The following is a 22,071-nucleotide window of genomic DNA, read 5'->3' on the forward strand; positions in this document are numbered from 1 at the left end:
TAAGATCACATTAAAGCAAGGAATAGGATTTGAACCCAGGTTTTTGGACCCCAGAACCAGTACTCTTTCCATTATTTGCCTCCCCCTTCTAGTTTGCTGCTCCTGATTGATGATTTGGAAGACCAGATAATAATTCCCGTTAGAACTGAATTTAAGTATCAAGTTTGGTTTATGGAAGGGTTGAGAAAATGCATCTTTTGTGTTACCTCTTCTCTGAAGTGAGAGATTTTGAATGGGGGATAATGAATTCATCTGCAATAAACTGCATTGATGTAGTAATTGCTTTTTTTCTTTTTTCTTTTGTTAAGAAGGAATGATTCACTGGGGAGGCGAGCAGAATAGAATATGCTCAGAAATGAAAGTGATGGAAATGATATCAACATAACATTTTAAAAAGGGAATTACATTTCAAATAGAAGTAAATAGACTGAGTGGTGGTAGTGAAGGGTTTGTTTGAGAGCGAAGTGCTTAGCCTTCAGTATATAGGTTTCCTGACATCTATTTTGGCTGCTTGGAGCCCTCCTTCACTTACTTTCAGATTACTGACACTATTCTAAATTGTAGAGGTTGCTGGGGCCAAGTGACATGTTACTACCAGGATGCTAAATTTACTATTGTTGTTTGGTTGTTCAGTTGTCCGATTCTTTGTGACCCTGTGGACCAACCAAGTGACAGGCTACTGCCATGATGTTAACTTCACCATTGCTGATTGGTTGATCAATTGACCAACCCTGTGGACCAAGTATCTGTGGGATTTTCTTGGTAGTGATACTGGCATGATTCTCTATTTCCTGCTCCAGAGGATCCATTTGTTAGGCTCAAAGGTTGAATAACTTGCATGCATCTCAGAATGGATTTGAATTTAGATCTTCCTGATTCCAGGCTCAGCACTCTATTGCTATTTCTTGTCAAATTCATCAGGTTACTGTAAATGATACTATATAAAGTATTTGCAAATACATGAAGTGATAAATACTAAATATAATGTCATTTATGACAGAATACTTTTCAGTACTCTAAGGTTCTATTGAAACCTTATTGGCATTTGACTCCCTTCCTTCACTAATGTACATAGTCAAATTTCTTTACTTTAGTAGATGGTTTTCTTACAGCCTGGTGATGAACTTTTGCAAACTTCAGGAACCTAGTCTCAGACACCACACACACACACACACACACACACACACACACACACACACACACACACACACACACACATGGATTTTCAAGAACCTATACTCTATTTAGAATAGCTTTTGAGAACAGAAGATCACTTCTTTACCACAGGAACTTTATTGAAGACAATTAAAAGTAATTGAAGATCTGACTTGCTCCTGTGAAAGCTCATTTTCACTTAATAGCTGAAACTAATTGCTGTCAGCCACTTGACAGTTAAACTGATTTTTTATCACAAAGAATTACAGCTACATCAAGTACATCTTTCAGGACATTCCTTCCAATTTTAAAAATATTCACCTGAAGATCTTTAAGGAGCTCTGGTAAGGCCAAATGAAAAATTGTGCCAATAATTTTAGAGAAATTAGGAATCTAATAAAGGAGACTAATTACGAAAACTGCAGATTTGCACTTTTCTTCTTCTTCTTCTTCTTCTTCTTCTTCTTCTTCTTCTTCTTCTTCTTCTTCTTCTTCTTCTTCTTCTTCTTCTTCTTCTTCTTCTTCTTCTTCTTCTTCTTCTTCTTCTTCTTCTTCTTCCTCTTTTCTTTTCTTTTTATCAAAATATGAAAAAACCCAATCTTCAACATTCGAGACCATTGTTATTTAGGGACTGGGTAGAGAAATGTGGTTAAAAAAAAGGTGAGTGTGAAACCTTAGGAGTAGAATCCAACCAGCAGAAGTTCACTGTGATGTGGTAAAAAGTAGAGACAAATAAAATCACATAATATGAGTCCACTGGATGATATGCCTAGAGGATATTTTAGAAAGATAGAATAGAAAGATAGAATCATTTGCAGAAACAAATTAAGAACTGGAAAATGTATTTTGAACCAAAGTAAGTAACATATAATCATAAGTAAAACTTTATATTTGTTAATAGCAACCTTTTTGGTAATAGGATTATGTCTTTGGTTTGGCTTATAAATGAAAATGCAATTTTTATGTCTAAAATAAAAAGACATAGGGCATCTAGGTGGCATAGTGGATAGAGCACCTGAAGTCAGGAAGACCTGAGTTCAAATGTGGCCTCAGACACTTAACACTTAACACTTCCTAGCTGTGTAACCCTGGGCAAGTCACTTAACCCCAATTGCCTCAGCAAAAACAAAATAAAATAAAAAGACAGAACTCCATTCTGAAAGATTGTTTTGGAGAAGAGTCATTTTCTATTTGTCTCATTTTCATTTTATGACATATAACTTTAAAATTGAATTCTTAATCTGGAGAGATGACTCTTTTTTGATTCTTGTTCAATATTAGATCAATCCATCAACTGGAAGATCATTATTTTAAAAATATGTCTATTAGGGGGTTGAAGAAAAAGCAGCCAAAAACTTTCAAAGTCAAAGTGATCACAATGGATGCTGAGATGGAATTCAGTTGTGAGGTAAGAGACATGGTGATGTTTTATTGATATATTATTTTATATCATTAAGAGAAATAGAAGTCTTGCTTTGGTCAGTGTAGTTTCTCTGGAAAGTGTTTGATAAGCACCAGGAACAGAAAGGAAGATGAGAAAAGTAAAAATAATGTAATTTTCATAGATTTTCATTGATTGGCTTAATTGATTTTTTTGATCTTCTGAGTACTAGGTGAATTAGCTGTTATCCAAATTTGAAATCTTTCATTGCTGGAATCCTGGGTGAGTGTGTCACAATGTTAGGTACTATCTTGACACACAGCCACAAACCAGAAGCAGATGTAAGAGAAGCTTATATTGAACCCTTGAGTAGAGTCCTTTTGATGACCAGCTCATACATGGGTTATTTTATTAATTTAGTCATCCATATTGTTCTTCCCCAAATACAGTAGAGAATAAAGGGATGAATCTTTGATAATGATACAGGCATTGTTAAAGGCTTATTCTTCTTTCAAGATTGAGCTGATGATTTGGTAACACTAATGTACAAAAAATTTCTTAGGTCAGTGATATATAGTGGTGCTGGTCTCTGATCAGACAGAGAATAGTAAAAATAGGATACTCCAAGGAACACCTCTTCCAACTGGGGAAGTCTCTCCTTGTTTCTGAGAACCTGAATACAGGAAGCCATGTCCCCATGTATAGGATTTCTTGGTTCTAGCCTCAGAACAGTGGGCAGTGCTGAAGGTGGAAGGGTTCTGTGAAATGCCAACAGTATTGGAGAGTTTCTTGGTCTGAGGCTTTGGCCTTTATGTGAACTATAAACTGGAATGGGGTGGGAGCAGGCAGGCCGACTGCATGAAAGCAGTCCCTAGACTTCATGAAGACTGAGTCAGAATCTCATTCTTGTTTCAGATGAAATGGAAGGGGAAAGATTTGTTTGATCTTGTGTGCCGAACTCTCGGGCTCCGGGAAACCTGGTTCTTTGGCCTGCAATATACTATTAAAGGAGTCCGTGCCTGGTTGAAATTGGAGAAAAAGGTGAGGAAAACCCCAAACTACCAGCTCCTTAGTCTAGTGAGTCTTTTATAAAACATCTTATAAATGATTTATGCATAGTATTCAATTTGGACGTGGCAGTAACTCTGGGACAAAAAAGTGTTGTTGCTTATGGCAAATACATGTGGTAATATACAAGAATGGAAATGATAGTAAACCCTATGTATTTTTAAAAATGATCAACATTAGGAAGAAAATCTTTAAATTAGTTGAAGTAAAGATCTAAGGACAGTTGCCAAATAATTATAAAATATTTTTTTTTGTTTGTTTCTGATGGAGAGTGAAACTTTACCTATAAGAGGAAAATATAGATAAAATTCCTTCTCTGCATTAGTTTTTTGCCCCGATTTATTATATACTTTTTCTTTACATTTGTGGTTGCCTTTGAAATGGGCATTGTTAGCATTCTGACTTTCTCTGCAGTTGCTAATACATATCGTTTTTTTCTTTTTATGTTTGCATGCTTGGAAACAGGTTTTGGAACAAGAAATCCCCAAGGAAGATCCAATAAAATTCTGTTTTTTGGCCAAGTTTTACCCAGAGAAGGTGGAAGAAGAACTTCTTCAAGAAATCACTCAACACCTTTTTTTTCTGCAGGTCAGGAGGCTGATGAAAAGATCACTCTTTCTTGAAATCCTGAATTTTCTGCTTCCTTTCCCTTCTGAAATGCCTATAATAAGATCAGCTAGGTTTCTTGTGCCTGCCCTTCTGTCTGTTTTGGAAGGAGAGGTGTTATCTGAAGCCACTCACATTGCTTATTTACTAGAACTATTCTGCCTGAATTTCTCTTGCTTTCTAAACACATGAATGGAAAAAAAACAAAACCAAAAAACCTACCCAGTTAGGGTTTAGGGTTCCCTTTTCTGTCCCATTTCAAACAAAAGCGTGCTATTGAACTCTTTTCCAAGGAAAATATGGCTTGGATAGATACTCAATCCCACAATACATATGAGCCATAGGCATTGGACCCCACTGGGCGTGGGAACCAGAAGCTGTCCTATGATCACTACCATTTGTCTTTTGAAAAATTGACATTGTATTTCAAGGAAGAGTGGGATTGGTAGCTACCCAGGAGTGATAAATTTATTAATTCAGTGAATTTGCTGGCAAATCTTAGTTGTGCATTCATAGTAGCATTTGTTATATGTCTCTTTTTCATATTAATACAAATGGATGCTCACTTTGCCTTCACTTTGACGTTAACTCACTCCTTTGATTATCTTCATGGATTTTAGGAGATGATAGCTGGAAGGTACCCAAAGATCACTTAGCACAGAGAAATTTAACTTGGGGTGCAGAGAACCATAAAGGCTACTTCAGGAGATCCATGAACTTGGATGGGGAAAGAAATTACATCTATTTCAATAGAATCTGTTTATTTTGTGATCCTGTGTATGTTAATTTAAAACATCATTCTGAGAAAGGGCACCTATGCTTTCCCAAGTATTACCAAAGTGATCCAGGGCACAAAAGAAGTTAAACACTCTTTGTCTAAAGCAAAACTTCTTAAATTGTGGATATCATGAAATTATGATTTATTATCAGTAATATTTGATTAGTACACCTATTTTATATAGTATATACCCGGGGTTGCGTAAAAATTTCTGAAAAGGAGGTGTGAATGGAAAATGTTTAAGAAGCTCTAGTCTAAAGTCTTTCTTCTACAGATAAGTTAACTGTGGCCCTAAGAGAAAGATTAAGGGTGAAGTTTTTGTGGAAAAAATGCCTGCATTGATATGTCTCTAAACAAGAGAAGGGGGCCATGGTGCAGAATCAAGGAGGACAGGAGACAGGAGAAAAATCTATAGAAACTTTTTAGAGTTTCCATTGGGCAAGAGAGTATTTTTAGGACTCTAGAATCTCTTCTAACCTCAGAGAAAGAAGTCTTGTCAAGTGGCCTTTTCTAAGTAAAGCTCTGAGGAAAATAATCAGCAGCAGAATGTCATAGGAGCTCCCTGCAGACGAGGCATGTGGGCAGAGAGTTGGGCCAGTGCTCTCAAACCTCATACCAGGAGGGCATCAAGGTTTGAGAGATTTCTGAAGGTGGATGCTTTTGGAGAAAGAGAGTAGCGAGAAACTTGGGTTTAAGTTCTACCACAGCTACTTAGCCGGGCGACTGTGGGCCTGAGCCTTAGGTCATCATCCTCAGAATGCTGTCAGTTGGACTAGTTACATAAGTTCTGTTTACTCAGTTTCCTCCTCTGTAAAATGGGAGTAATAATAGCTCTTAGCTCCAGAGTTGGTGTGAAGATTAAGTAAAAAAATATTTATCAAAAGTGCTTAGCATGATACCTAGCACATAATAGGCTCTTAATAAATGCTTGTTTCCTTCCTTCATACTCAGATCATAATAGCTACCAATAAGCTCAAGAGTATTTAATTTCCCCAAAATAATGGTATTTTGGGGTTTTGGGAGGGCTAGGTTTGGAAGCTCAAAGTGGGTCTAAACAAACCTTTATATTGTTTACTACTGGATTTGAAGAATAATTACAGTGGAATTGCAACATAAAAGATTTTTGAATTTATCTGCAGACCAGTAGTGAGCAGACTCCAAAATTCAGTTCTCTTCCATTATGTGATAAAACATCCTTTGCTGATATTAACATAGCATTGAAGGTTTTTGGAAGTGCTTTATACACATGTCACAGGCATAAGCATCCCCATTTTAGAAGTGAAGGCTCAGAGGGTTTGTAGGTATGGTCATATAGCTAAAAAGTTTCAGTTGTTATTGTTCAGTCATATTCAGTTCTTCATGACTCCACTTAGTTTTCTTGGCAAAGATACTGGAGTGGTTGGCCACTGTACGTCATTTTTATAGATGAGAAAACTGAGGCAAACAGGGTTAAGTGATTTGCCCAGGATCACATAGCTAGTAAGTATCTGAGGCTGGATTTGAACTCAGCTCTTTCTGACTCCAGTCCTCTCGTTCTATCCACAGTGCTACCTAGCTTCCCTAAGGAAACTTAGGAATGTGAATCTACATTCAGGGTTCTTTATACTGCGCAGTCTCTTAGTTAGCATCAAAGTGAATAATTTGAAGACTTATCTGGGTGTACAAAGTTCCACATTGTTGTATCCTTAGTGCCTGATATGCTTTGCCTATAATAGATGCTTAATAAATGTTTGAATCGACTATCCCCCCCATATATCATTGGATAGGAAACTTATAGGGTTAAAATTCCTGATTTTCACTTGGGCCTTGAAAATGTTACTTGACAGTGGTTTTCTAAAAGTACCTTGAAATAATAGGAGCATCATAATTTTTCTCAAAGTTGCACAACAAAAACCAACTTTTTAGCTTTTCTTTCCTTCTGAACCTGCCTCAACTAGCCTTAATGTTTAGAGATGTAATTACTGAAATTCTCCTCATTCCAAAGTAGGAAAGCATGAGACCAAAACATATTTGAACTTGCATAGTGTCCTGACGATAAAGCATTTAAGGTCACACCTGATTCTTAATTGCAGAACATGTTCAGACAACTGGATGTTAGTTAATTTTCACTTTGCAACTCAAAAATTCTGGCAACATTTATCCAGCTTGTAATAAGGGGGTCCCAAAAGAGCCAAATACTTGTAACAAAGCCTAGCCTTTTTTGCTTTGTCTGCAGTATAGAAAGGTGTAAAAAGAATATAGCCATCAATCACAGCATTTATGTCAAAAGTAACATACTCAGCAGTAGCTCTCGGTCATTTTTCTGTGGTAAAATATAATGTTTGTATCATTTCGAGGATTTAAAAAACTTCTTTCACTTTGGAAAGCAAAATATTTTCCATTTTTCTATTTTAATAGTTCAGCAATGCCTTTACCTGCATTTCAAATCAAATCCATAAACTCGACTCATCTGAGAATAGAATGCAAAGAAACATGAGTCTTCCCTGGCTGGCTTCTGAGTATCCTGCTGCATTTTGGGAAGGAGAACTAAGTGTGACTTGAAGTTTCTCACTTTTCCCACATAGAACCTCATTAAGCTTGGAATTTAGTCTTTCCTAAATCTCATTTTGTACATCTGAAGGAGAGATTTGGGTAGACATATTGGTATGGATTGTGGTAAGGGCTAGTAAGATTCCCAGAAACTCATGTAATAGTCTAAAAAGATGAGACACAGGCAATTAAGAGTTGGAAAGAGGCAACTGATGAATGCTCTTCTCATGAATGTGGTGCCCTGACTCATCCTGCTTATTTCCATGTCTGAATTAGATTGGCTTTCCTTTTAATTCCTCTTTGCATTAAGAGAACACATCTGCTTTTGCCCCTGAAATAAGATCCTGGGAGATAATTGAGAAAACATAAGGGATGTTTACATCCTCCCTGAGTTGACAGTGGTAAGCCTGAAAAAATTGTTTGCTTTCCATCCTTTAGACTTCAAAGTCATATTTCCTTTTCAGTCAATACTTAACCTTCAAATCCTTCTAGAATTAGGGGTGGGGTAGGCAGGGCAGGTATCAATTCATTTAGGCTCAGGGGCTATAGGGGTGGAATCTCCAATCCTTTGTTGCTGTAAGATTCTCTGGAGTATTTTCGTAGGAGAAATGGGCCTCATATTATGTGGAATGGATGGGTTAAATTCCCTCTGTCCATAAAAGTCCTAAATAAAATCCAGTTATCTAAGTTGTGACCCAGAAACAACTTATCTTTCTGGACCATCTCCAGAAGCCTCAGTTATCCAGAATACTAGCCCCCAAAAGGAAATAAATTGAAAAGACTTCTAAACAACCAGAACAGACATCATAAAACTCATTCATTAAAGCTGATTGTGAGCATTTCTATAGAGATTTAAGATCTGTAAAACACTGTACACATCATTTTTTTTTATCCTCACCACAACCCTGGGAAGCAGGGGCCATTGTTATAATCATTTGACAACTATTGTAGAGACTGAGACAAATGAAACGTTTGTTGTTGAATTTGTTCAGTCACAAAGAGTCCAGTTCTTTGTGATCCCATGGACTATATAGCACATCGGGTCCTTTTATCCTCTACTATCTCTCCAAGTCTGTTCAAGTTCATGTTTGCTGTTTCTATGACATTATTTAGTCTTCTCATCCTCTGTCATCCCCTTTTCTTTTAACTTCTTTTAACATCCAACATCAGAGGCTTTTTCAGTGAGTTCTGTCTTCTCATTATGTGACAAAAGTGTTTCAGCATCAGCTTCAGTATTTGACTTTGCAGCGAATGGTTTGGATTCATTTCTTTAAGCATTGACTGATCGGACCTCCTTGCCATCCAAGGGAGTCTTCTCTTGCACCACAATTTGAAAGCACTGATTTTGCAGCACTTGGCTTTCATTGTGGTCCAACCCTCACAGCCAAACACTGCTACTGGAAAAGCTATGGAAACACCATAATTTTGACTCTATGGATCTTTGTTGGCAGGGTGATGTCTTTGTTTTTTAGGGTGCTGTCCATATTTGCCATAGATCTCCTTCCAAGAAGTAAGCGTTTTTTTAATTTTATGACTGCAGTTGCCGTCTGCAGCAATCTTTGAGCCCAAGAATATAAAATATGATGCCGCTTCCATTACTTCTTGCTCTGTTTGCCAGAAAGTTATGGGACCAGTTGCCAAGATCTTAGGTTTTTTTACGTTAAGCTTAAAACTAGCTTTTATATTCTCTGCTTTCACCTTCAAGAGACTTCTTAATTCTTCTTCACTTTTTGCCATCAGAGTGGTATTATCTGCATATCTGAAATTGTTGATGTCTATCTTGGCAACCTCAGTTCTGACTTTTGATTCATCCAACCTGGAATTTTGCAGGGTGTACTCTGCATCAAAGTTAAATAAGGTGGCTATATACAGCCTTGTCAACTTCCTTTTCCAGTTTTAAACCAATTAGTTATTACATGCTTGATTCTAACTGCTGCTTCTTCTTTTTCTTTAGAATGTTTTTTGTTGTTGCCTCCTGATCAATATTGTGAACTCTTCTAATCATAGTTCTTCAGGCACTCTGTCTACTAAAATCCCTTAAATCTACTTATCATTTTCACTTCATATTCATTCATAAGGGATGTTATTTAAGCCATATTTAGATGGTCTGATGGTATTCCCTAAGCTAAATCTGAATTTTTCAATAAGAAGCTCATGATCTGGCCCATAGGAAGCTCCAGATCTTGTTTTAATTGACTGTGTAGACTCTTCAACCTTTGGTTGCAAAGTCCGTAATCAATTTGATTTTTACATTGACCATCTGGTGATGTCCATGTATAAAGTTGCTTTTTGGGTTGGTGAAAGAGTGTTTGCTGTGACCCATGAGTTATCTTGACAAACCTCTCATTAGACTTTGCCTTGCTTCATTTTGTTCTCCACTTACTTTTTATTCCAATTATTTTTTCATTTCCTATTTTAGCCTTTCAATTCGCTATGGTAAATGTGATATCTTTTTTTTTTTTTTAGTATTTTTCTAGAAGATTTTATAGATTTTTATAAAACTGATAAATTTTGACATCTTCAGCATCTATTGTTGGAGTATAGACTTGTATTATTCTGATGCTGAACAGTTTGCCTTGGATTTGAACAGACATAATTTTGTCATTTTTGAGATCATGCCCTATACTGTTTTTCTAATGCTTTTATTGATTAGGAGGGCTTCTTCATTTCTTCTAAGGAATTCTTGGCCTTAATAATATACATAATAATCATCTAAATTAACTCCGTCCATCCCAATTGAGTTCAATGATATCCAAGATGTCAATTTTTAATTTTCCATTTTATTCTCCTTCTTTTGTTTGACCACATCCAATTTACCTTAGTTCATAGAAGCCAACTAATCGATCAGTGTATTATCTGTTCCTTCTAGCCTTGTTTCAGCCACAAATCTGTTAAGCAGGTCATCTGTCCTTTTCCCCAAAAAAACACTGATAAAAATCAGTAAAAATCAGATAAAAATCAGCCTAGGGGCTTTCTACTGGACAAACTACTTTCTTCTCAGACACAAACACCTTCTCTTTGAATCTGGAGATTCAGTTTGTTCTGAATCCTGCTAATTATACCATCATCTATTCCAAATGACCCTGTGTTTTCCAATGGCTAACATGAAACTTGGATAAATATTTCTCTATAATCTAGAAAAATTGTTTATCATTTTACCTCAATCTATCATTCTAATAACCTTGTCAAAAAAGGAAATTACCTTAATTTGTCATAACTTCTTCTTGATGAAAATATGCCAGTGAATACTATTTTTTCGCAATTTTGAATTTTTCCAGGAATCCAAGGCAATCTCATTGACCTTAGTTTTCAGAGACCATTTCAGGAATCCAAAGCAAACTCACTGACCTTAGCTTTCAGAATCCATTTTTATCTGTCTTTTGAAAAACAGGACATTTCTCCTTTTTTAGATCTATGAAACTTCTCTTATTCTCTACAATCTTTCAGAGATAAGTCATGTTTCAGCAGACATGTCCACCAGATCTTTCCATATGGGTCAATGAAATTCATCCAAGCTCAGTGACTTGAATTCTGGAAGCACGATGGATATTTTCTTACTTGCTCATTATTTATCTTGGGTTTCAACTTCCTATTAGCCATTTTTGTTCTTTTCAGCCCAAAGATAACTTTTAGTTAGGATAAAAAACCCAAGCAAAATACAAGCTGGGCAGCTTTTCTTTCCTTCAGTCTCTTATCATCATGATTAGGTAAATAAAAATTTAAAAAAAAATTTTGGTGTTTACAGTAATGAATTCTCAGCTTTCTAGAAAATTTTGCTAGTCATAGTGACTTAGTCCTCAAGGTTCTGTTTAGCCAAGGACAGGGACTATTACATTGGTCCTTGTCTGCAGCACTTGGCCCAGTGTCTGGCACATATAAACAGAAAACTTTTATAAATGCCACTTATAAATGTCTGTTGATTGATTTCTTCATCTACCACACTCCACATTATTTTCCATTGTATATGTAGCTAAACAATTCCTAAATGTTTTTGTTGTCTTTAGTTTCCCTCCTTGACTTAGCTCTTTCTGAGCCTGAGTGCCCATCTATATATGGGAAAGTAGTTACAAAGAATAAGTGAATAGGACATCAGTATATTAATAATTTAAATAATTCTTTCCCTTTTCCTCTCTTTCCCCCCTTCCCAATAGGCTATGTTTGCCTGGCATTCTGGAATCTTTCACAACAAGAAACTACAAATATTCTTTGTTGCTAAATCCTGCTGTGGTTTTACAGTAGTCTTGTGGATAGAGAGGGAGACTGGAGGGAGAGAAAGGAAGACCCAGTTCTCAGAAACTCCCAGGTCTTCAGTGCTCTCCCAGGTTTTCTTTTCCCACCTTCTCAAAGCAATTAAAACATTTCTGTTGGGGACTTCTAAATACAAAAAGCTCTCTAGGGAAGGGTGTATTTAATAGAATTCACAAGTGATTTTAAAGGGATATAATTAGAGTTTGGGTCACAAAGAATTTCTAATTCTATTCCTACTAATTCAGTTAGACAAATTGAGGATCTTCTACTTGAGAAGCATTGTGTTAAATTGGGTTTCAGAGAAAGAGTCTCTAAAAGAGCTGCTGTGCTAATGGAGTGGAGGCTTATAACTGTCAGTCCAGGAAGCTCAAAGGAAGGAAAGAGTACTAGCAACTGGGAGCATTCATTCATTCATGAAGTCCTTCAACAAATGTTTATTAAAGGCCTACTGAGTTCCAGGCAGTAGGCTAGATATATAAAGAAATACAAAATTGAAAAATGACAGTCCACTCTCAAACCACTTCTATTGTCGTAGGAAGGGAACATATACTAATCAGTGTATGTATATATATGTATATGTGTGTGTATGTGTATACAAACACACACATATATGATGTATAAGGGCATACATGCTAATTAGTAAATACGTACATACATATATATGATATATATATTATATACATATATATGAATATATATATTATATATATGATATATAAGGGGATACATGCTAATTAGTGAATACAAACTATATTTAAATGCTAGACATTTAGGTATATGGGAGTGGGTGGAAACTAACACCTGAGAGGTGTAGGAGGAAGCTGGCAATTCTGAGAGTGAAGGCGTTTCAGTCACAGTGGTCAGGAAATACATTCAAAGGCACAGAGATGGGGGTGGAGTGTGGGCTATGAGGAACAGGTCAGGAATGTAGAGTATGTGAAAAGAAGTGAGGTACCACTAGGGAATGTAAGTTGGAGTCATATTGTGAAGGGCTTTAATGAATCAGAAAGGTTTTATCTGGTTCTATTGGCAAAAGGGAGCCCTTGAAGCTTCTTGAGCAGGCAAGTGACACAGTCAAATTGTGCTTTAGCAATAAAAATATGGCTGCTGTTTGGAAGGTGATTGAGGAGGAGAAGAGAGATATAAAACAAATCAATTAGGAGGCTCTTCTAGTCATCTAGGTGGAAAGGGATGAGAACTAAGATTGTTTCTGTGAATGGAATGGAAGCCAGGGATGTAGGAGCTGTAGAAATGAGAAGACTTGGATGGCTGGTTGGCTTTGAGGGGCCAGAAAGAGTGACAAGTAGAACCTGAGTGACTGACTGCAGGGATGGTGGGGGCCTTGACAGAAATAGAACAGTTAAGAAGCCAGGGGAAATGTGGGGGACAGAGGGAATGAGTTTGGTTTTGAGCATGTTGAATTTGAGATGCTGATGGAAGATCAGTGAGAGGGGTCTGATAGGGTTGGTGATGATGGCTTATCTTCTGGAGAAAACTTAGGGATGAGTGTCTCAATCTGGGTGGGATCTGTATAGAAGTTATAGCTGAAGCCATGGAAGCCGATGAGAACAAGAAAAAGGACATAAAGAGGGCTCAGCACTGAGCTTTGGGCCATCTGTGTGTGTGGTGGAATGGAGAGAGAGCCACAGTAAAGGAAACTGAGGAGGGGCTGGACAGACTGGACAGACCAGGAGAGAGCAGGAAGGAAGAATTCCTCCAGGAGAGCAGGCGATCACCAGACTCACATGTGCCAGAAAATTCATCTAGGGCTTCCACGTTGGTTACATTCTTTATAGATATCACCTCATTTGATCCTCACAATAATGCTGGGAGGAGGTGGCTGTTAGGATCATTTGACAGATGAGGAAACTGAGGCAGAAACTAAGTGACTGATCTAGAATCACACAGCCAGTGTCTAAGACAGATTTGAATTCAGGACTTCCCAACTCCAAATCCAGTGATCTTATCTACTAGATGTCAAGAAGGATGAAGACTGAGAAAAGGCCTTCCAATTTAACCCTGGAGAGATCACTAATAACTGGAGAAAATCGTTTCAGTTTATTGATGAGGTGGGATACCAGCATGGTTAAGTGGAAGCAACTAATTCTAGAAATGCAGTTGGGAAGGGAAGGTGAGATATGGGATGCTCACTAGGAGCAGAACAGGGTCAAGAGAAGGTTTTTTAAAGACCTGGGCATGTACATGGACAACTGGGAAGAAATCAGTAGTAATTAACAGTCACACCCTACTTCTGATGCTATCTAGGGTACTTATCCTATTGGGGGTGAGATCTCTCTTGGAATCTCTATGTCCTGATCTGTCAAATGGAGATTTGACAAATCAGCCCCTTCAGGTTTCTCTGGGCCTCAGAGGAAATAATGTAAATTATTTTATAATCTTTTTTTTTTTTTTGCCTGAGGCTGGGGTTAAGTGACTTGCCCAGGGTCACACAGCTAGGAAGTGTTAAGTGTCTGAGATCAGATTTGAACTCGGGTCCTCCTGAATTCAAGGCTGGTGCTCTATCCACTGTGCCACCTAGCTGCCCCCCAATTACTTTATAATCTTTAGGAGATCTATGTAAATATGTTAAAATTATTATTAGATATTAGATATAGAAGATATTTTATCTGAACAACCCAGACTTTTCAGAAGTTCTGTTTAACAGAGTTGTTTTAGATCATTTTCTTGACTTGATTAAAAAAATCAAAAGGGAGACAGTCTGAAGAATAGGTCATACCCTTTCTAAGCTTCATTCATTAATAGAATCTCAGTTTTAATTATATAAATTGCACAAAAACTTAAAAAAATTAAAATGAAGGAGGGCCCCTAGATGGTACAGTAGATAAAGTACTGGCCCTGGAGTCAGAAGGACCTGAGTTCAAATAATGACCTCAGATACTTGGCACTTACTGTCTGTGTCACCCTGGGCAAGTCACTTAAACTCCAAATACCTTGCAAAACGCGCGCGCACACACACACACACACACACACACACACACACACACACAGAAAATGAAAGGAATAGGAAAGAAATTTTTGTTGTGTTTCTGCAACAGGGACATAGACTGAGCATATTTGAACTTACTGGACTACTGGTACCTTTAGCCACAAATTAACGAGAACAATTAGAATCAGGCACAATTGTTTTTACATTTTAGGTGAAGAAACAGATATTGAATGAAGAAATCTATTGTTCTCCAGAGGTTACAGTTTTGTTGGCTTCATATGCTGTCCAGGCTAAGGTAATTATACTGAACTTATGCTTTTATTTTTAAGTTTTGTTTTTTTTCTTTTTCTTTTTTTGAGGCAATTGAGTTAAGTGACTTGCCCAGGATCACACAGCTAGTAACTGTTAAGTGTCTGAAGCTGTATTTGTATTCAGATACTCCTGACTTTAGGGCCACTGCTCTATCTACTGCAAGATGGAGGTATTTACGAAGTAATGTCTCCTTCTCGGCATTCCGTCAATAGTGTAAAGATAATTTTCTCTAATATTCTTCATACTGTTCAGTATAGTTTGGGGGGATACATCCTTCCATTTTTACAGCTTTTGAGCATCCCTCATATTTGTTTGAATCAAAAAAACAAAGAGGCTTTTTGTTTTGATACCTTTTTCACCACAGAAGACCCAGGTGTCTCTAAAATCAAGGTTATTGATGGCTGTAATTTCCAAAGCAGCAATCAGTAGTCTTGCTTCATTAGTGAGTTTGGTTAAAACTATGGTTCCATCTTGAATTGACTTAAGGAATTCAATAAATGGTGCCACATATCACAATATTCCATGCACAATGCTGCTCCGGTTTTTCCATTTCCCAATGCAGCATTGATTCCTCTTCCAACATTATTTTTTATACCTCTCCCTAAAATGTCCTCTATACAAAATTTGGTTTCAGTGACATTAGCTGCTCCATTTGCCTTTATGAAGGCAAAGTGGTTTTTCTGGACAAGCTTTTGAAATTCCACATTTATATCTGGGAGGTTTTGTATAAGCTGCCTGGAGTGCTGACCTTGCAAATAAATTTTTTAAAATTTGAATTGAACTTTATTTCAAATATTTGAGATATAAGAAAATGTCAGTAGAAATACTGCTACAGCAACCACCAATTTTACAGCACCTGTCATCCCCATGTTTACATTTTCAATCTATGGCACCTTTTCATTAAGTAAGCATTTGGTACCCACTGACTCCCACCCCTGCCTGCTTGCCTGATCAGAGGTTGCCACTGTTTGGTCCCTGCCTGAGGCTGCTTGGTGTGACACTTCAACCTCAACTTCAAACTCAATTTTAGCTTCTTATTGTTGAGATCTTCCTCCTTCTCCTCCTCCTTCTGTTCCTCCTCCCTCCTCCTTTTCCTCCTCATCCTTCTCATCCTTCTCCTCTTCCTTTTCTTCCTACCCTCATCTTCTTCCTCCTCCTCCTCCTTTTCCTCCTCATCTTCCTCTTTCTTGTCCTTCTTATCATCCTTCTCTTCCTCTTCTTCCTCCCTTTCTTTTTTCTTTCTCCTTCTTCACTTGCTTCTCTTCTTCCCCATGCCCCTTCTCTTTTGCCTCCTCCTCTTCCTTCTTTCCCTTCTCCTCTTCCTTCTCCTTCTCTTCCTCCTCCTCTTCTTCCTCATCCTTCTCCTCTTCCTTTTCTTCCTTCCCTCATCTTCTTCCTCCTCCTCATCTTTCTCTTCTTCTTCCTCCTCCTCCTCCTTTTCCTTCTCCTCTTCCTCTTTCTTGTCCTTCTTGTCATCCTCCTCTTCCTCTTCTTTCTCCCTTTCTTTTTCTTTCTCCTTCTTCACTTGCTTCTCTTCTTCCCCATGCCCCTTCCCTTTTGCCTCCTCCTCTTCCTTCTTTCCCTTCTTCTTCTCCTTCTCCTCCTCTTTTTCCCGTTCCATTCTCGCTTTCTCGCTGATGTTCAGGAGCATCCAGTAGTAGGTTCTTAAATGTTTATTGACTGACCTTCAAGCTAAAAGAAATCTTGTTTTTATTTCAGTATGGTGACTATGACCCCAACTTTCACAAACCAGGTTTCTTAGCCCAGGATGAACTGTTGCCCCAAAGAGTGAGTATCTAGAAGAATTACTGTATATCTTATGCTTTTGAATTCTTGCCACTTTTAGAAGAGCTGCCAGGGGACATTCTTAATGAGAGAGGAGGGGATTAATTAGAAGCAGCTTTTTGATTAATTTTGCTAATCTCATTGCTTTCCTTCCAATCCTTCAAAGTCTCTGGAAATTCCTACTTGCTCTAGGAAGCTTTTCCCACCTATTCCAGCCAATGCTGATTTTTCTCTCTTCTGATTTTTAAGAGGACTGATTTTCTGATCTGTGTGTTTCATTATTCAGTTTAATTTTGTACTTTAGTATAGGTGTTCTTAACCTGTAGTCCATATACCCTAAAGAGTTAGTGCATAGATTTTAGGGCTTGGAAACTTGTAACTTTACACATTTTGAAGATTTCATTTCAGTAAAATAATTTGCCTTTGTAATCTCATATATTTATTTTTATGCATTTAATAACATGATCTTGGGAAGGGGTCTTACAGGCTTCACCAGACTGCCCAAGGGGTTTGTGATACAAAAAAAGTTAAGCATATATTATTTTGTATTTGGCTGAGTACTTTTTAATTTAATAGTTTTTTCCCAATTACATGTAAATATCATTTTTAACATTCACTTTTTTGAAAGACTTTGAGTTCCAAATTTTCCTTTCTCCCTCCTTCTCTCCCCTCTCCAAGACAGCAAACGATCTGACATAGGTTATATATATTCAATTGTTTTAGACATATTTTCACATTAGTCATGTTGTGAAAGAAGAATCATAACAAAAGGGAAAAATCATGAAAAAAAAAAACAAAAACAGCCCCCCAGAAGAGAAAATAGTATGTTCCAATCTGTATTCAAACTTCATAGTTCTTTCTTTGTGGACATTTTCCATCCCAAGTCCTTTGGAAATGTCTTGGATCACTGTAATGAAGAAAAGAGCTAAGTCTATCATAATTGATCATCACATAATTTTACTGTAACTGTACAATATTCTCCTGGTTCTGTTCACATCACTCAGCATCAAATCATGTAAGTCTCTCCAGGTTTTTCTGAAATCCACCTGCTCATCATTTCTTATGGAACAACAATATTCCATTACATTCATTTGCCACAACTTGTTCAGTCATTCCCTAGTAGATGGACATCCCCTCAATTTCCAATTCTTTGCCATTCTTGGTTTAGTATTAAAAATATTGACCTGGGAGGTAAGAGATCTTGATTCTAGTGCTTCTATTACCTTGTTTTGAGACCTTGGGAATGATGCTGATGAAGATAATAATAGTTCCAAACATTAGTTAGCACAGGAGGAAGCTTTTCTCTCCCAGAAATCTCAGCTCTTCTTTTTCTTGGCAGGTCCTTAAGCAGTATCAGATGACAGTCCACATGTGGGAAGAAAAAATAACGGCCTGGTATGCAGAACACAGGGGTATTGCCAGGTAGGGAAACATGGCACATTTTAGAAGACCATGGGCCTGAGGCTGGACTACTTGAAGCTCCTGAAGTCAAGTCAAGACACCTAGCGTTAATTAAAGCGCCTACAATGTATCAGGCTCTATAGACTCTATTCCTGGATTGATTGCCTGGACTGGGGTTTATAAAATATCTTTATCCTGGATCCTCAATAAAATACAGTAATTAGAGTATTTAAGTCCTCAGAGGACTCCTCCTTCCTGACATTTTATACATATATATATGTATGTATATATATGTATATATTACACAAATATAGTGATATGTATATGTAATGTTAGTTATTATTATTATTATTTATTGCATTTTATTTTTAGTAACAAGTGACAATGTACAGCACAGAGTGGTTTGTTTGTGCCTTCTTTTTTGGTCTTTCAACAATCTTTGAGGTCAGAACTATGGGCCTTTGTAGGATTGATAGGGAGGAAGGTGAAGCTCCTTTTCAAAAACTAGAGTATTGGGAGGAATCAGAGGAACCCGGGGCTCTTCACTTTGATCCAGGATTCTGGGGCTCTCTGCTCAAGCTTGGGACACACTCAGTCCCTGCCAGATCATCACAGCTGGGGATTTTGTGTTGAGAACACTTGTAGAAGACAAGGGCTTCTTGGCTGGGCAGAGAAGGAGAGAGCCAGAATTCTTTTTGAGTTGTACCTTCTTATGGAGTATCTAAATGATTTGAGGTGACTCATGGTTACCATGGCCCTCAGGGCTCACCTTCCCATAACTGACAGCCCTCCTGACTCATCCCCTGTCCAGGTATACTGTTGCACTCAGCAGGGGCCACTTTCGCCTCTTCCACTCTCTGGTGTGAGGCCTTCTGTGCCCCAGGACCAAAGAAAAAAGGATAAGAACTCCTTGCTCATGATTTTAGGAATTAGGATATAATGTCCTAATCAGATCATAATCTGTATAACATTTTAGGTTCTACAGGTAAATTACATGAGCTCACTTGAGCCATAAGTAGGTAGTTCAGGTGTTATTATCCTTATTTTGGGGATGAGAAAACTGAGGGGCAGAAGGTAAAAGAATTTGACCAGCTTATTATCCAGCATGTAAATGGCAGAATTTTCCTGATTCTGAATCATGTTACCTCTTGGTTCAGTAAGCCTGAAAAAGAAAGTATTTATAGGTAAATTTAATGGATATGGATTCCAGATCTCTACTATGAGAGAAAAGGTAGGTGAGGGGGTTGGGAAGTAAAAGTTTTCCCAGTGAAGCTGACAGGGCACTCTCTCCTGAATAGACCTTGTAAGTGTGGCTGGAGGAACTTTGGGAGAGGGCCAGCCCATGTGCACACACCTCCAGGAGAGTGGCCCCCCCATGCTGGTGTGTCTGCTCTATTTCTTACTGTTGTGAGGAATCGCATGGCAGGACTCAGTCACAACCTGCAGTTTTTTGGGTGTTGGAAAATAATCAGGGAGAGAAAGTTGGAGTGGTTTGGAGGAGGTGGCTTTTTCTCCTGAGTAGGGAATTCTCCCTACTTATTAGGGATTGGAAAAACAAATCTATCAGAAATTATTGTCAACATTCATTCTCACTAATTCTTCTGTTTGTCCATCCATCCATCCACCTAACCACCTAATCATCCATCCATCCCTCCATCCCTCCATCCATCCATCCATCCATCCATCCATCCATCCATCCATCCATCCATCCATTCATCCACCTAACCACCTAACCATCCATCCATCCATCCATCCATCCATCCATCCATCCATCCATCCATCCATCCATTCATCCACCTAACCACCTAACCATCCATCCATCCATCCATCCATCCATCCATCCATCCATCCGTCCGTCCATCCATCCATCCATCCGTCCATCCATCCATCCATCCATCCATTCATCCACTTGCTCAACTAGTTTTTGTTGTATGCTTGCTCTGTGCCTAGGACTGTGCTAGAAATTGGGAAAACAAAAGATGTAAGGCATTTTCCTTGTCCTTTTGGGTCTAGTTCAGAAAATGAGACACATATACATGAATCCACCAGATAGCAAATCATATTAATATTACTGACATTTCTATTCTGTGATTTCTGAAATGGAACAACAAAGAGCCTCAGTGTAAAGCTATCCTTGTGAATCCTTACTTTAGAAGAGGGGCCTTTGGCTACTTAGGGAATTCAGCCTCCTTGGGCATTTATACAAAGCAGGAATTTGTTGGGCCATCTCTGTAGAGTTATTCATTGAATATTATAGAAAAAGTATTTTTCCAGTCTCTCTTCTGGCAGAGATGTGGCAGGCTGCCTGGCTGGTGTTGGGAAAAGTAGGCTGGACCTGGAGTGAAGCGAGACAGGAGTGGGATGCTCGGCTTGGGGCTTATTAGTTTCCTGACTTTGAGGATATAATTTATGTTCCCAAATCTCAATTGGTAACTGAAATGGGGATAACAATATCTGTGCTAACTACTCTTACTTTCCCTCCCTCCCTTCCAGATTCATAGGCTCATAGATCTAGAGCTAAAAGGGACATTGGAAGATATTTAGTCCATCCCCTTCTTTTTACAGATGAGGAAACTGAGGCACCATAAGGTTAAGTGACTCGTCAGTGGTCACCACAGCTAGAAGTGAAGGTGGATGTGACCCCAGGTTTTGGACTCTAAGCCTGATGCTCCTCCCATCGCACCAATGACCCAAAGAAGAAGCTTGTAAACCTTACATTGATAGAGTGTTATAGCTTTTATACGGAAAGGGCCTCAGAGGTCATAGAGTCCAACTCCTTTGTTTTACAGATGAGAAAACTGAGTCCCATCCAGAGGCCTGTGACCTGCTGGGATCACACAGAAGTAGAAAGTGGCAGAAACAGGCTTTGGAACCAGCTTCCCTCCCTCCAAGGCTTTAGAGTTTCTTCTACTAGACCTTGCTGCTCTTTAGCAATTCCCTTTATCTCTCATTATAACAGATAAAAGATGTAACAAGTTGTGTTTATTTTTTAAGCAGCACTCAAATTAATTAGAAACTAACTGAATTAAAAATATGACTAAATTGAATATTAGTATAAAAAGGTGATACTTTCATAAATATTTTAAAAATAAGGTCATAGAAGTAATAGTTTTCTATCTAGGTTTTTCCTGAACTTTGTGTTTGTTCTCCAGGGATGAAGCTGAGATGAACTATCTGAAAATTGCCCAAGATTTGGCGATGTATGGTGTCAATTACTTCCCCCATTGAAGTAAGTAAAGTTTGCTCTTAAATGGGGCAGGCCATTATCATCAGTTTCCAGTCATTTCCTAAAAGCTGGTTTTTTCAGCATAATTTTGGGGATTACCAGTGAATCACATTTGGACGTGGTTTCCAGATTACTGTCTCTTTTCATGTGCAGACCCCTTTCCAAACTGGAAAATGTCAGTACCCTGAGCACATGTTAGATTAACCAAGTTTAGGGCCTTGGGATTCCAGAAGGTCTCAACCTGAATAAAGCAATTTTTAAAATAATAAAAGCTATAAAGATTTGGCCTACATTATACTTTCTAATCCTGAATCTAGGGAAAAAAAGTAGCTGAAGAAGAGACTTGTAGTCATGGAAAACCATGTAAAGGTCTTATCTGGGACTTTATGAATAGTCTAGGGGCATAGGACACCAGCCACTGTTATAATCTGAGCTATATGAATAAAGGTAGAGCCAGCCTCATGAATAGTGGTGGAATTCCTTTGAAGAAATAGTCTTATTTCAGTTAAAATTTTTTAATTAATGTAAAAAAAAAGATTTCTCTCTTAAAGTCCTTCTCCTTAACCCAGCTTCAAGGTGGTCCTGCATTCTCAAAGCCTGTGCTATAGGTCTGCAAGCTCCAGCAGGTTGGGCTG

General features: G+C 38.0%; 1 protein-coding gene and 1 pseudogene across 1 annotated transcript in view; one reads left to right on the forward strand and one right to left on the reverse strand.

The window, feature by feature from the left end:
- Window positions 1-22,071, forward strand: part of LOC141540233 (merlin-like) — a 51,226-nt gene that overhangs the window by 4,272 nt on the left and 24,883 nt on the right. The window contains exons 2-8 of the mRNA XM_074263985.1: window positions 2,437-2,563; window positions 3,452-3,577; window positions 4,070-4,192; window positions 14,924-15,007; window positions 16,744-16,812; window positions 18,149-18,231; window positions 21,363-21,433. Coding sequence (XP_074120086.1) covers window positions 2,474-2,563; window positions 3,452-3,577; window positions 4,070-4,192; window positions 14,924-15,007; window positions 16,744-16,812; window positions 18,149-18,231; window positions 21,363-21,433 — 646 coding nt within the window. The 5' untranslated portion in view covers window positions 2,437-2,473. The remainder of the gene's footprint in view (window positions 1-2,436; window positions 2,564-3,451; window positions 3,578-4,069; window positions 4,193-14,923; window positions 15,008-16,743; window positions 16,813-18,148; window positions 18,232-21,362; window positions 21,434-22,071) is intronic.
- Window positions 15,254-15,893, reverse strand: LOC141538785 (protein FAM3C pseudogene; annotated as a pseudogene).

Source organism: Sminthopsis crassicaudata, chromosome 4 (assembly GCF_048593235.1).
Source record: "Sminthopsis crassicaudata isolate SCR6 chromosome 4, ASM4859323v1, whole genome shotgun sequence".
Lineage (NCBI taxonomy): Eukaryota > Metazoa > Chordata > Mammalia > Dasyuromorphia > Dasyuridae > Sminthopsis > Sminthopsis crassicaudata.